Genomic DNA, 14295 nt, shown 5'->3' on the forward strand with positions numbered 1-14295 from the left:
AAGCTCCCCCGGCGCAGCCGCAGCCCCGCCAACACCCGCAGCGCGGGGCGGAAAGGAGGAAACCGCCGGCAGCATCGCACCGACGGAACGCAGCGCCCAAACTCCGAAGGTCGGCGCTTCTCCCAGCTCCGCCAGCGGCTCCGGGCCGCTTTTAAGCCGGTTTCCTTTCAGCTCGGCGCCAACCGCCCCCCATCGGGGCCAAAGCGCAGCAGCTCAGCCTCAGCACGGGGACCGAAGCTGCTTTATTGCCAACGAATCCCAGAGGGGAAGGAAGGAACCCAGGGGCGCAGAGCAGAGCAGGGCTGAGCCTCTGCCCCGCATCACGACTGGGGGGGGGGGGAAAACGCTGCCCTGCCCCCCTTTCTGTCTGCCCAAAGCCAGGAGGGCTGAGCTGGAATCCATCTGCCGCCCTTCGGGACGCGGTGATGGGGGAGGAGCTGCGTTACATCGCCGCGATGCCGGCGGAGGAGAGCAGGGTCAGAATCAGCACCAGAAGCCCCGACTGCTGCACCTGGCTGAGCTTGAAGCCTTTCCCCAAATCCCACGCCTGCAGGGAGGGAAGAGAAGCAGAGTTATGGGGCAGGAAAGGACCGCAGAGGGGCTGCAACACCCGGGGGGGTCAGAAGGGCCTCAACCGCCCCCCGGCCCCACCGTTGCCATGGGTTCGGCGCCCCCCCCCCCGCTGCCCCCAAACCGGGGCGCTGCAGGATGGGGACCCGCGGCTCCCTGCTGAAGGATTTGCTCCTCACAGCCGACCCAAATTTCCCCTCTTTCGGTTTCAAACCGCCCCCCTCCCCCCATCCTTTACATCGGGGGCTCCCAGGACCCCCTGTTCATCCCCCCCCCCCCATAAACAGGGCTCCCTTCAGCTCCGCATCAGCGGCTGCTGCTCTGCCCCCCTCCTGCAGATGGAAATGGGTCACAAAGCAGCGCGGCTCCAAAGCTGCACAGCTTGATGGCAGCTGCCGCCAAACCCGACCCCTCAGGAGCTGCAGAAACACCAAAGCAGCCCCAAAAAGCTTCACGTCCTGCCCCGCTCCCCCCCCCTCCTTCCCCAAACACAGAAGTTTGGCTGAGCTGAGCCTCAGCTCCAACCCCCGTCCCAGGCTGGACGCCCCTTCCTGCGCCCCCATCTCCACCTCCAGGCGCCCTGCAGAGCCCCTGCCAGGCTCCTTCATCAGCACAGGGCACTGGAAATGGCAGCACAGCCAGGGGAAGGGATGAGGAGCGAGGGGCGGCCGCTCTGCAGGGCTCCTCTGTGCCCCACGCAGGGACACGGGGCAGGGGATGCCCTGGATCAGCACAGCGCCCCGCACAGCATCAGTCAGAGCACTCAGAAACAGCACCCAGATTCATCCCTGCTCCCAAAGGCACCTTTCCCACCTCCCACAGCCTCCTGTGCACACGCAGCTCGCTCACCAGGTGCCGGATTCCATTCCAGGTGTGGTAGGAGAGGGGAAAAACCAGGGCGAATTTAGCGGAGTAGATGAGAGCAGGGCCAAGGCTGAGCGATTTCACCATGGCCACGTAGTGAGGGAACTGCTCCGGGAGCAGCAGGGCGGCCAGGCTGAAGAGAGAAACTCCTGCAGGGACACAACATGGAGGTTATGGGGGGGCAGCGGCCCCAGGTCAGGTTTGGGGGCAAACGAGAGGGAGGAGGATCGTCCTGCAGCAGCCCATGGGCTGTGGGGCTCCGTGTGGGGCAGGGAGGCGTGGGATGGGGGGCAGCGCATGGGATGGGGGGCAGAACATGGGATGGGATGGGGGCAGAACATGGGATGGGGGGCAGCAATGCATGGGATGGGGGGCAGAGCATGGGATGGGGGGCAGAGCATGGGATGGGGGGCAGCAATGCATGGGATGGGGGGCAGAGCATGGGATGGGGGGCAGAGCATGGGATGGGGGGCAGCAATGCATGGGATGGGGGGCAGAGCATGGGATGGGGGGCAGAACATGGGATGGGGGGCAGAGCATGGGATGGGGGGCAGCAATGCATGGGATGGGGGGCAGCAATGCATGGGATGGGGGGCAGAGCATGGGATGGGGGGCAGAACATGGGATGGGGGGCAGAGCATGGGATGGGGGGCAGAGCATGGGATGGGATGGGGGCACAGCATGGGATGGGGGGCAGAGCATGGGATGGGGGGCAGCAATGCATGGGATGGGGGGCAGAGCATGGGATGGGGGGCAGAGCATGGGATGGGGGGCAGCAATGCATGGGATGGGGGGCACAGCATGGGATGGGGGGCAGCCAGGCATGGGATGGGGGGCAGAACATGGGATGGGGGGCAGCAATGCATGGGATGGGGGGCAGAACATGGGATGGGGGGCAGAGCATGGGATGGGGGGCAGCAAGGTGTGGGATGGGGGGCAGAGCATTGGATGAGGGGCAGCCAAGTGTGGGATGGGGGGCAGCAATGCATGGGATGGGGGGCAGAACATGGGATGGGATGGGGGGCAGAACATGGGATGGGGGGCAGCAATGCATGGGATGGGGGGCAGAACATGGGATGGGGGGCAGAGCATGGGATGGGGGTCCTGCACCGAGGGCAGCGAGCAGAGCACCATGAGCTCAGACGCAGAGGGATCGGGCTGGAGGCCCAGCTGAGGTGGGGGGACGTGGCCCAATGCAGCCCCACACAGAGGGCAGCAGCCCCCCCCCAGCACCCACAGACGGACGGACGGACGGATGGACAGCCTGAAGGAACCCTGCAGCTCCTCCTCCTCCTCCTCCCTCCCAGTGCTGCTGGCTCCAGATGCTGCTGTGCTCAATGGCAGCTGATTGCAGCCCTCATCTCCTCCTCCTCCCCCTTTGTGTGGGGCGCAGGAAGCTTCCCCTGATTGCAGCCTTTGCTGGAGCGGAGCTGAGCTCTTCCCCCTCTTCTCAACAAAAACGTTTCTGCCCCCCCCCTGTGCTCCAGCAGCCTCGAAATCGACGGCTTCCCCACCCATGGGTTCCTTTATGCGGCAGCAAGAAATGCAGCAGCAGCTTTGGGACCCACAAACCCCCCTCCAGGCCCGGAGGTGAAACCTCACAGCTGGGCGCTTGCAGCAGCGCTGGCTGCTCACCCTCAGGATGAAGGAGGCTCAGCTCAGTGCTGTGGGTGTTTTTCAGCCCCTTCCCTCTGCGCCCTCCTGCAGGAGCCCCTCCAGCTCCTCCTGCTGCCCCCCCATGTTGCCACAGAAGCCCCCATCCTGGCTGCCACGGCAGCACGGTGCAAATAAAGCGGCCTTTCACAGACTGCGGTTGAGTCGCACCGTGGCAGGGGGGGGGATTTCACCCCCTCTGATGCCAGCTCTGCCTTCCCCTGCTTTTAGGAAGCTGAGATGCTGCCCTATGGAGGATCCGCAGAGCTGCGCTTGGTGCCAGCGCTGCCCTCCTGCAGGGCCCGGGGCTTCGGCGCCGTGTGAGAGGGGACAGAAGGGCAGCAGAGCAGCGCCGTGCGCCCCCTCGTGGGGGGAGCCGTGGAAGAAAGCAGCCCCTCACCATGCAGGCAGCGCTATGGAGGCTTCCAGGGCTTAAAGCATCGCTTTGCAGAGCTTTGCAGCACCACGGGGGGGGGATAAGAGGGGAGGAAACCCGCGGCTGAAGGCAGAATTACAACAGGGGAACCGAGGGGGGGAAACGTCCGGCAGCAGCCGCAGCTCCGAACCCCAGGGCAGCCAGAGGAGCACAAACCTAAGCTGAGAGCAACGCCGGTGCCGCGGTGCGTGATGGACATGGCCATGGGCAGCGACCACCTGCAACAGAAGCAGTTTGTCAGCAAAAAAAAAGGGGGGGGAGGGGGGCAGGGAGCCGTGGGACGAAGCGCAGCTCAGCGCCGCTCAGTCATCCCAGGAATCCGGGGCCGAGGGAAAAGGGAGAGAAGTGGGGAATGTGAGGAGGCAGCCTGGGGACGGCGCAGGAATGGGGAGGGCATCTGCTGAGAAAGCTCCGAGGGGGGGGAGCTGGGGGCAGCCTGAGCTGGGGGGGGGGGAGGAAGGGGGGCAGGGAGGCCCCCAGCCTCGCGTCGCCGCTGCCGCGCGGAGCCTTACTTGTAAATGGAGACGTGAGGGGACAACGGGCGGCTGGATTTGGTGTTTTTCTCCCAGAAACGAGCCATCTCCTCCTTGGCTGTGGTGGCCATGGGGACGACGCTGCGAAAAGAAGAGGGGAGGGAAGGAGGGGCGGCAGATCAGAGCAGCTGACAGCCGGAACCAAAGCAGGGCTCTGTGACTCGAGGCGCCCGAGATCCCAGCCCAACCGAGCAGAAAAGCAGCAGAAAAGCAGCAGAAAAGCAGCGTTTCTCCTTCAGCCCAGCAGCGCAGGGGGTGGCGATGGCATTTCCTGCAGCTCCCGGCCCTCCTCAGGCTCAGCAACGCTGCTGCCCCACCGAGGGTAAAGGCAGCAGGCAGCCAAGACGTGGGGCAGAACGAGGGGATGGGATCCCAAGGGGGAAAAGGGAATCCATCGCTTCCCACAGCGCCCCACACTCACTGGTGCACCGAGGGGCCGAGCCGGGCCAGCAGGCAGCGCCGAGAGACGCATCTGTAAGAGAGGAGGGGGAGAAGCTGTCAGAGCCACAGAGACGCAGGAAACATCACTGCTGTGGGGCCAAAATGCGGCTCTGCAGAGCTTGGGGTCCTAAAATCGGGCTGCATGCGAGAGGATGCGGCTCTGAGTCTGGTCACAAATCAGCCTGGGCAGCAGGAGAGGCGAGGGGCAGCCAGACCCACAGGCAGGGGGCTGGGAGGCCTCAGCTGAGCCAAGCAAGCTGGGATTCTGGGACCCCCCCTCATATAAAAGGAAAAAACTCCCTGCTCTTTGCTGAGGCCTCCAGGCTGAGCCCACAGCCCGGCTCTGCCCCACATCCAGCAGCTCCCTGTTGCACAGCACCCAGCCTCGCAGCCCCAACCAGGCTGTGCCCCCTCACCGCAGCCACGACCAGGGATGGGGGCGCATCCCAACCCCCCCCCCGTTCCCCTGAACGCCCCCCAGGCTCCCATCCATCACAGCCACGCAGGTCGGCTGTCGCCACGTTTCAGCTGAGAGCAGAGGCACAAAAAAAGAACAGAGCAGAGGAGTGGGAGCCACCGGGCACGGAGCAAAGCAGCGATTGTGAGCAGCTCTCCAGGAGCCGCCGCAGCCCCCGGCCTGGCGCAGCTCGAAGGCTTGCAGATGTGGGTTGGAATGAAGGACAAAGGAGGAGGCGTGGAGCAGCGCTGGGGTCGTTCATCCAACTGCTGCCCGGCTGCAGGGTTGGCAGCGGTGGAGAAGCGAAGCTCTGCCGCCCTTTGCCTTCCTGCGGCCGCACAGAAGCTGCCCTGCTGTCACAGCTGCCCCGCCTCCTCCATAAGGAAGCCCTGAGGAGCTCCCCTGTACCACAGCGCCCTTAGGATGCTTCCTTTCCAAGGCCTCCCGCGGCAGCACAAGCTCCCAACGCAGAGCCACCATTGGGCACCACGGATCCCCCCCCCCAACCTCAAATCCCAGCCCCCCGACCCCCACCTGAGCTCCCCTCCCTGCGCTCCCCCCTCGGCTGCTGACTGGAAGCTGTTTGCTTCTCCATCCCCACCGCCTCTGCTCATCCCGCAGGAACAACGACGCCTCTGTGTTTGAAGGCTCTGAGCAGAGTCACAGCAGAGCCGAGCTGCCACCTCTGCCTGCAGGCCCCCCGCTGCCCCCGTCCTCAACCCTCCTCCCTCAGAAGCTGCAGACAGGAGCACAGACCACACATGAGATCCCAGCCCAGAACAAAGCCCCCAGCTGCACCCCCCCCCCCCTTCTTCTCGGGGGACACAAAAAGCGGGGACGCGGAAACGGGGGACACGGGAGGCCCCGCCCGCACGGAGTCACCTCAACAACAGCGCCGCCATCTTGAAGCGCTGCGCTCACCGGAAGTGCCGGTGACGCACTTCCGCTCCCCTCGCCTCGCCCCGCCCCCCCCTCCCGGTCCTCTCCTGACCCAGCGACGCGCGCGGCAAAAAAAACAAAAAGCAAGAAGCAAAATGCGGTTTTTTACCCCAAAATCGGAGGCTGCCGGGAGCCACGGGGGCAAAATGTGTCCCCAGATCCCTGCCGCTGTGTCCCCATGTCCGTCTGTCCCTATGTGACTTAATGGCCCCAGGTCCGTCTGTCCCCATGTCCCCGTACGCCCATGCGTCCCCGTGTCCCTGCATCCCCGCCCGTCCCTCTGTCTGTCCTCACATCTCCGTGTCTGTTCGTCCCCGTGTCCTTGTTTCCAGATGTCCGTCTGTCCGTATGTCTGTGTGTCCCCGCACCCCCTTGCCCCCATACCCCCATGTCTGTGTGTCCCTGTGTGTCCCCACATCCCTCTGTCCCCATCCCCATGTCCCCATCCCGTGTCCCCGTATCCGTGTGTCCCCATCCCCACATCCCCATACCCGTGTCCCCATCATTGTGTCCCCATCCCCATGTCCCCATACCCACATCCCCATCCCCAGGTCCCCATCCCCATGTCCCCCTACCCGTGTCCCCATACCTGTGTCCCCATCCCCACATCCCCATCCCCATGTCCCCATACCCTTGTCCCCATCATTGTGTCCCCATCCCCACATCCCCATCCCCATGTCCCCAACCCATGTCCCCATACCCTTGTTCCCATAATTGTGTCCCCATACCCACATCCCCCTACCCATGTCCCCATCCCCATGTCCCCATCCCCACGTCCCCATCCCCACGTCCCCATCCCCGTGTCCCCAACCCGTGTCCCCATCCCCGCATGCCCCCCATCCCCTCCATCCCCATCCACATTCCTCCCCTCCCGCCCCCGTTCCCTCAGGGAATGCAGCCTCACAAAGCCCGCTCTGTGCCCACCGCATGCCTTCCCCTCCTCTCCCAACCCCAAAACAAAATGTCCCCTGTCCCCAAATCCCACCCCCCGGGGGACTCAGCCGCCCTACAGCCCTCATCCCATTGGCCTCCCGTTGGCCCCACTCGATGCTGCTGGCCCTTAAACCCCACAGCCCGCCCTCCAGGCACCCTCTGACAGCACCAAGATGGCGCCGGGTGCCATCGGGGCCGGACGCCTCCTCCTCCTCCTCGCCGGGCTGCTGGCGGCGTTGGGTGAGCGGGGACGGCGGCGGGGATGGTTGTAGGGGGTGATAATGGGGGGGGGAAGGCGGTGTGGGGGCAACGGGGTGGTCGTCGTTGAGGTCGGTTGGGTGGTGGAGGATTGTGGAGAAGTGTAGGATGGGGGGGGCTTGGAAATGTGGGGTCGTGGGGATGGAGGGTCGTAGGGATGTAGGATTGCGGAGAGGGAAGGTCTTGGAGGTGTGGGGTGGTGGGGATGTGGGACCGTGGGGCCACGGAGATGTAGGATCATGGAGGTGTGGGGTGGTGGGGATGTGGGACCATCGGGACGGAGGATCCTGGGGACGGAGGGCCATGGAACTGTAGGATCTCGGAGATGTAGGAATCCTGGAGCTGTAGGATCACGGGGATGTGGGATGCAGGGCTGTAGAACTGTAGGGTGGTGGACCTGTAGGGTTGTGGAATCGTGGGATCGCGGACTCGTGGGATGGTGGAGTCACAAAAACATGGAGCTGCAGAGAGGATGGTAGGAGTGCGGGCTGTGGGTCTGTAGGGACGTGGAACTGTAGGAGCACAGAAGCGCAGACCCAGAAACACGGAGGGCTGCGATCGGAGCCGTGGGATCACGGGGTCACAGAATCGTAGCGCTGTAGGAGCGTGGAATCATAGGGCCACAGCATCGAGGGATCGAGGGATCAGCAGCTCGCAGAACCCACAGAGCGGAAAACACCCACAGGGATCATCGGGGCCACTGCTGCTCACCGCCGTGGGGCTGCGAGGAGACCCCAGCGCCACCCCACGCGTCCCCACGGCCACCGTAACAAGGAGCCTCTGTCCCTGCCAACAAAAACCCCTTGGTGGCATTCGGGGACTTGGGCACGGCGTGGTGGCACAGGGCAGCTGGTGTCCCTATGGGGCTGGTTATTGTTCCCATAGGGCTGCTGGGTGTCCCCGTGGGGCTGATGGCTTTGCCAGTGCCAGGTTGGCGTCCCCATGGGGCACCATGGCTCTACTGGTGCCATGTTGGCATCCCCATGGGGCACCATGGCTCTATGGGTGCCGTGCTGTTGACCCAATGGTACCATGGCTCTACAGGTGCCACGTCGGTGTCCCCATGGAGCTGATGGCTTTCCAGTGTCCCCATGGGGCACCATGGCTCTACGGGTGCCATATTGGCGTCCCCATGGGGCACCCTGGCTCTATGGGTGCCGTGCTGTTGACCCGACTGCACCGATGGCTCTACCAGTGCCACGCTGGTGTCCCCATGGAGCTGATGGCTTTCCAGTGTCCCCATGGGGCACCGTGGCTCTACGGGTGCCATGTTGGCGTCCCCATGGTGCTGATTGATTTCCTGGTGCCACACCGGTGTCCCCTTGGTGCTGATGGCTTTCCAGTGTCCCCATGGGGCACCATGGCTCTACAGGTGCCATATTGGCGTCCCCATGGGGCACCCTGGCTCTACTGGTGCCACGTCGGTGTCCCCATGGGGCACCATGGCTCTACAGGTGCCATGTTGGCATCCCCATGGGGCACCGTGGCTCTATGGGTGCCGTGCTGTTGACCCGACGGCACCGATGGCTCTACCAGTGCCACGTCGGTGTCCCCATGGGGCTGATGACTTTCCAGTGTCCCCATGGGGCACCGTGGCTCTACTGATGCCATATTGGCGTCCCCATGGGGCTGATTGATTTCCTGGTGCCACACCGGTGTCCCCTTGGTGCTGATGGCTTTCCAGTGTCCCCATGGGGCACCATGGCTCTACAGGTGCCATATTGGCATCCCCATGGGGCACCATGGCTCTATGGGTGCCGTGCTGTTGACCCGACGGCACCGATGGCTCTACCAGTGCCACGCCGGTGTCCCCATGGGGCTGACAGCTCTCCCCCCCCTCAGGGCCGTCCCCCACGTCGGCCATCCACGTCTACACCCCGCGGGAGGTGTACGGCACCGTGGGCTCCCACGTCACCCTGTCGTGCAGCTTCTGGTCCAGCGAATGGATCTCGGAGGACATCTCCATCACGTGGCACTTCCAGGCCGAGGGCAGCCGCGACAGCATCTCCGTGAGCACCGCGCCGCCTCCGCCCTCGGCCCCCCGTCGCCCCCCGCGCCGCCGCCCACAGCGCCCCCCGTTCCTCTCCGCCCGCAGATCTTCCACTACGCCAAAGGGCAGCCCTACATCGACGACGTGGGCTCCTTCAAGGAGCGCATGGAGTGGGTGGGCAACCCGCGGCGCAAGGACGGATCCATCGTCATCCACAACCTGGACTACACCGACAACGGCACCTTCACCTGCGACGTCAAAAACCCTCCCGACATCGTGGGGAAATCCTCCCAGGTCACCCTTTATGTCTTAGAGAAAGGTACGGCCGGCCACGTTGACACCCCGTATTGCTGCCCCCACCCCCATATCATTGCCCCATCCCCGTATCATCGTCCCCGTCCCCATATTCCTGTCCCCATCCCCGTATCATCGTCTCCATCCCCATATCATTGCCCCCGTCCCCATATCATTGCCCCCAATCCTATATCATTGCCCCCACCCCCATATCATTGCCCCCAACCCCATATCATTGCCCCCACCCCCATATCATTGTCCCCACCCCCATATCATCGTCTCCATCCCCATATCATTGTCCCCACCCCCATATTGTCCCCACCCCCATATCATCACCCCCACCCCATATCATTGTCCCCACTCCCATATCATTGCCCCCATCCCCATATCATTGCCCCTGTCCCCATATCATTGACCCCAATCCTATATCATTGCCCCCGTCCCCATATTGTCCCCACTCCATATTCCTGTCCCCACCTTCATATCATTGCCCCCAACCCCATATCATCACCCCCACCCCGTATCATTGCCCCCATCCCCATATCATCGTCTCCATCCCCATATCATTGCCCCCAATCCTATATCATTGTCCCCACCCCCATATTGTCCCCACCCCATATCGTTTTCCCCACCCCACATCATCGTCCCTATCCCCATATCACCCCAACCCCATATCATTGCCCCCATCCCCATATTCCTATCCCCATCCCCATATCATTGTCCCCAATCCTATATCATTGTCCCCACACCCATAATGTCCCGATCCCCATATTGTCCCCACCCCATATCATCACCCCCACCCCATATCATCACCCCCACCCCATATCATCGTCCCCATCCCCATATTCCTGTCCCCATGCCCACCCACATCCCCTACCCATATCTCTGTCCCCATCTCCACCCCCATACTGCTGTCCCCATCCCACCCACGTCCCCATCCCATCCATGTCCCCATATCTCTGTCCCCATCCTCATATTCCTGTCCCCATCCCTCCCGTGCCCCCACACCTCTGTCCCCATCCCCATATCGTTGTCCCCACACCCACGGGATGTCCCCTATGGCCCCGATGGCCCCGATGGCCCCGATGGCCCCGCAGTCCCCACTCGTTACGGCATCGTTCTGGGCTCCATCATCGGCGTCGCCCTCCTGCTGGTGGCCCTGCTGGTGGCCCTGGTTTACCTGCTGCGTTTCTGCTGGCTGCGCAGGCAGGCGGTGCTGCAGAGACGCCTGAGGTGAGTCGCCCCCAAAAACTGGGGGGGGGGGGGGAGAACAAAACCCCCCCAGGACGGGAACTGACGGCTTCCATCTCGGCGCCCCCCTCCCTTACAGCGCCATGGAGAAGGGGAAGCTGCAGAGATCGGCCAAAGACGCTTCCAAGCGCAGCCGGCAGGTGGGACAAAAGGGGACAAAAGGGTGCGATTGTCGCCTCCTGCTCTGCGGGGTGGGGGCGGCGATGGGGCGACGATGGGGCGACGATGGGGCGACAATGGAGTGACAATGGAGTGACGAGGGGCTTCGGCGGCCCCACAGGCTCCCGTGCTTTACGCCATGCTGGATCACAGCCGCGGCACCAAAGCGAGCGCCGAGAAAAAACCCAAAGGAGCTGCGGGTGAAGCCCGAAAGGATAAAAAATAGCGGTTAGAGGGCAGGGAAGGTGCCCCAACCCCCCCTCCAGATGGGGAGAGCGCCGCGGGACCCCCCAAAACCCCAAAGGTGGTGATGACCATCGAGATGGAGCTGCGGGGGGAGACCCCGACCCGCTCCCCATCGCGGGGCAGCTTGGCGGGCGCCCTGCGGAGCTTCCTGCACCCCAACCGTGTGGGGAGGTGACCCCCAACCCCCCCCCCAACCACCCCAAGACCCCCCCAGCAACGGGGACCCGGCGACGAGCAGGGTGTGGTGCTCCCCCCCGGGTCCCCCCCCCCCTCCGTACCCCACAGCCCCCCAATATCGGCACCTTCCTCTGCGCGACCGCTTCCCCCCCCCCCCCCCATTTTCCCCCCCCCGGAGCTCTGATGTAATTTTTATTTCTATTCCCACCCCAAATCCGTCGAATTTTCGCTCCCCGCTCCCGGTTGTTTCCGTCCCCCCCCTCCTCGGGGACGGCGCCGCCCCACCGACCGCCCCACGTTCCTCCATCCCCATCCTTCCCTCCTTCCCCATTTCTTTCCCCTTTTCTCGCCGTTTTCTCGTCTCTCCCAGCGACCGACCCACGATGACGTCGCAGGGCGCCCCCAAACCCCCCGCCCCGTCCCCTCCGCCCTATTAACCCTCCCGCCCCATAACCCCGACCCCAAAGCCTCGCAGAGGAGGAGAGGCTGCGCTGCCCCCCGCCCGCTTCGAGGCGCTGCTCTCTTCCCCCCCCCCCCCTTCATCCCCACGCCCGCAGCGCCCTTAATAAAACTCACATCTCCCGTGCGCCCCATTGAGGATTTGGGGCCTCATCCCCACGGCCGTTCAGCTTTTTGGGGTCCCCTGGGGGTGGCTGAGCACTCGCAAACTCGTTGCACGCGGCCCCCCGTTACGAGCTGCGGTTTCCCCGCCTCTCATCGCGTCGGCGTTAATTAAACCCCCCCTCCCCCCCAAAAAAAAAGAAGCTATAGGGTGGATTTGGGGCCCCCCGTCCCTCCTTTCCCGTCTCCCCATTGGGACCTGGCTCTGTCTGCCCCCACCCTACAGCCCCGCATTATGGCGCTGTGCCCCGACCCCGCAGCGCCCGCAGCCCCCACCCAAACGACCCTATAATTGGCTTTGCCCTAATAAGTCTGCGGAGCGCACGGGGGCAGCGCTATGGGGCAGCCCTAAGCCCCACGGGGCGTCCCCTCCTCTTGGCTCCGGGGATTATTTTCCTATCCCGAGTTATTTCTGCTCCCAACCGCTCCCGCTGTCCCCACGTCACCCCATAGAACCCGCGCCGCCACCGACCCCCAAAGCCCCGAGGATTTTGAGTGGGGAGGGGGAAACCCAACGATGGGGTGAGGATCCAGAGCTGAGCCCCGCCGAGGCCCCAACGCCCCGACCCCAAAGGGACGCCTCTGATGGGGTCAGCGCCACCCTAAAAGGGGCCACGGAGAGATTTGGGGTTCCGGGGGGGGGGGGATGGGGGGGACCCCGCACAGATCGCACCAGCTCTCTTCTCCCACTGCTTTATTCCAGTGCTCACCCCCCCAAAAAGCAAAGTGGGGGTGCGGGGGGGGGGTGGGTGACACGGGTGACACGGGTGACACAGCCTTCAACAGCCCCTGCCCCTTTAAGAGGACACGGGGGGGTCTCTCATTTGGGGGACACCATCCCATAACCCCCCCCCCCCAGCATCAGCATCACCATTAAGGGGGACAAATGGGGTCACGCCGGGGGATGGAGAGGTGCCCCCCCTTACGGCAGGGCTGGGGGACATCGGGGGACCCCCCCCCCCAACCCCCCACATTAAAGGGGGGGCACCTCACCTATAGGTTAGGGCTGAACTCTTGACGTTGACCCCATAGGAGAGCTGAGCCCCCATAATGAGGACGGGGGGGGGGGTTGGGATGGGGCTGCGGCCCCTATGCGAATAATGGGGTCGGAGGGGCGATGGGGGGGGGGGGGGGGGGGGGGCGGGGGGGTCTTTAGGGTCCCGATTCCTTTTTGCGTTTCTGGAAACGGCGGAATTTCCCCTGGATGGCGAGAGCCGCCCGCTCCGTTTCGGGTGCGCTCAGATCGATGTCGATCAGCTCCTCCTCCTCCGTCCTTTTGGGGTCGGCAGCTTTGGCTGCGGGGTTTGGGGTCGGGGGAAGAGACACAAAAGGGGCCGCATCGCTCGCAGCCCCTCGGATCGATGCCAGCACCCCCTCCCTGTGTCAGGGAGACGCGGGGACCCCAAAAGAGCCCCCGTCTGTAATGGGGAAACCCGGCGTGCGCCCCAAAACCGTCGTGGGATGCCTAAAGGTGCACCCCAAAAACCTACAGGGGGCAACGGGGGACCCCAAAAGCCCCGTCTGTAATGGGGATACCCGAAATGCAGCCCCAAACCCTCATGGGACACCTAAAGGTGCACCCCAAAAGCCCCCCCCCATGTCAATACGGGGCAAGGAGCGCCCAAAGGCGCACCCCAAAACCCCATAGAGGGCAACGGGGGACCCCAAAAGCGCCGTCTGTAACGGGAAAGCCCGGGGTGCGCTCCAAAACCATCCTGGGACACCTAAAGGCGCACCCCAAAAGTCCCCCCCAGCATCAACACAAGGCGAGGAGCACCCAAAGGCGCACCCCAAAACCCCATAGGGGCACTGGGGCCACCCAAGGCCGCCACCCAGGGCAGGGAGCGCCCCATGACCCAGAGCTGCCCCCCCAAAACCCCAATGGGGGAACTTGCGAGCCCCAAACCCTTCTGGGACACCGGGGACACCCAAAGGAGCGCGGCTTCGTCCCCCCCCCTCCTCCCCATCCCCGAATCCCCCCCGCCCCACATCTCTGCAGTCCCCAGATGGGGTCCCTCACCTTCCTGCTGCCCTCCGGGTGCCTCCGTAGGACGCGGGGATGCATCGGGGCTGCGCTGCGGGGAGAGCAGACAGCGGGTAACGGCGGGGAACGGAGGGTGACAGCGGGTGACAGCGGGTGACCCCGGATTTCCCCTTTATTCCCCCTTTATTCCCCCTTTTTTTCCCCCTTTTCCCCTTTTTTCCCCCCAATTCTCACCGCACTCATCGCCATCCGCCGCTCTGCGCCGCTCCGCGCCGACTCCGCTTTTAAAGGGGGCGCGCTTGAGTGACAGCCGCCGGCAGCCAATAGGAAGAGAGGGGGGGCGGGGCTCTCCGCACACACACCCCCCACGCGTCCCCCCAGTCTGAGCCTCGACTTTGGTCCCCATCGCTGCCCCCTGTGTCCCCATCCCCGTCCCCATCCCTGCCTCTCCCCACATCTTCCCCACCCCGTCCACGACTTTGTCCCCAT

At 64.3% G+C, this 14295-nt stretch overlaps 3 protein-coding genes across 4 annotated transcripts; 1 reads left to right on the forward strand and 2 right to left on the reverse strand.

The window, feature by feature from the left end:
- Nucleotides 1–223: 223 nt before the first annotated feature.
- On the reverse strand, nucleotides 224–6027 carry SDHC (succinate dehydrogenase complex subunit C). Of its 2 annotated transcripts, none has more exons than XM_052705509.1 (6): nucleotides 6003–6027; nucleotides 4478–4528; nucleotides 4036–4137; nucleotides 3680–3741; nucleotides 1420–1583; nucleotides 224–547 (listed from the first exon to the last, which is right to left on the reverse strand). In XM_052705509.1, exons 3-6 carry the CDS (start codon nucleotides 4125–4127, stop codon nucleotides 443–445), a joined length of 423 nt encoding a protein of 140 aa, XP_052561469.1. In that variant the 5' UTR covers nucleotides 4128–4137; nucleotides 4478–4528; nucleotides 6003–6027; the 3' UTR covers nucleotides 224–442. The 2 variants fall into 2 exon arrangements, with proteins under 2 accessions (XP_052561469.1, XP_052561470.1); XM_052705510.1 differs by lacking the exon at nucleotides 6003–6027 and adding an exon at nucleotides 5837–5906.
- A 908-nt stretch (nucleotides 6028–6935) lies between these two features.
- Nucleotides 6936–11239, forward strand: MPZ (myelin protein zero). The gene is made up of 6 exons (XM_052705520.1): nucleotides 6936–7066; nucleotides 8927–9093; nucleotides 9180–9393; nucleotides 10466–10601; nucleotides 10699–10759; nucleotides 10900–11239. The coding sequence occupies exons 1-6, from the start codon at nucleotides 7000–7002 to the stop codon at nucleotides 11002–11004; spliced, it is 750 nt and encodes a 249-aa protein (XP_052561480.1). The 5' UTR covers nucleotides 6936–6999; the 3' UTR covers nucleotides 11005–11239.
- A 1260-nt stretch (nucleotides 11240–12499) lies between these two features.
- On the reverse strand, nucleotides 12500–14160 carry PCP4L1 (Purkinje cell protein 4 like 1). Its single transcript, XM_052705490.1, has 3 exons — nucleotides 14041–14160; nucleotides 13843–13897; nucleotides 12500–13117 (listed from the first exon to the last, which is right to left on the reverse strand). The coding sequence occupies exons 1-3, from the start codon at nucleotides 14053–14055 to the stop codon at nucleotides 12975–12977; spliced, it is 213 nt and encodes a 70-aa protein (XP_052561450.1). The 5' UTR covers nucleotides 14056–14160; the 3' UTR covers nucleotides 12500–12974.
- Nucleotides 14161–14295: the final 135 nt, after the last annotated feature.

The sequence above is a fragment of the Tympanuchus pallidicinctus genome, unplaced genomic scaffold (assembly GCF_026119805.1).
Source record: "Tympanuchus pallidicinctus isolate F22 unplaced genomic scaffold, pur_lepc_1.0 scaffold59, whole genome shotgun sequence".
NCBI classification, from domain to species: domain Eukaryota; kingdom Metazoa; phylum Chordata; class Aves; order Galliformes; family Phasianidae; genus Tympanuchus; species Tympanuchus pallidicinctus.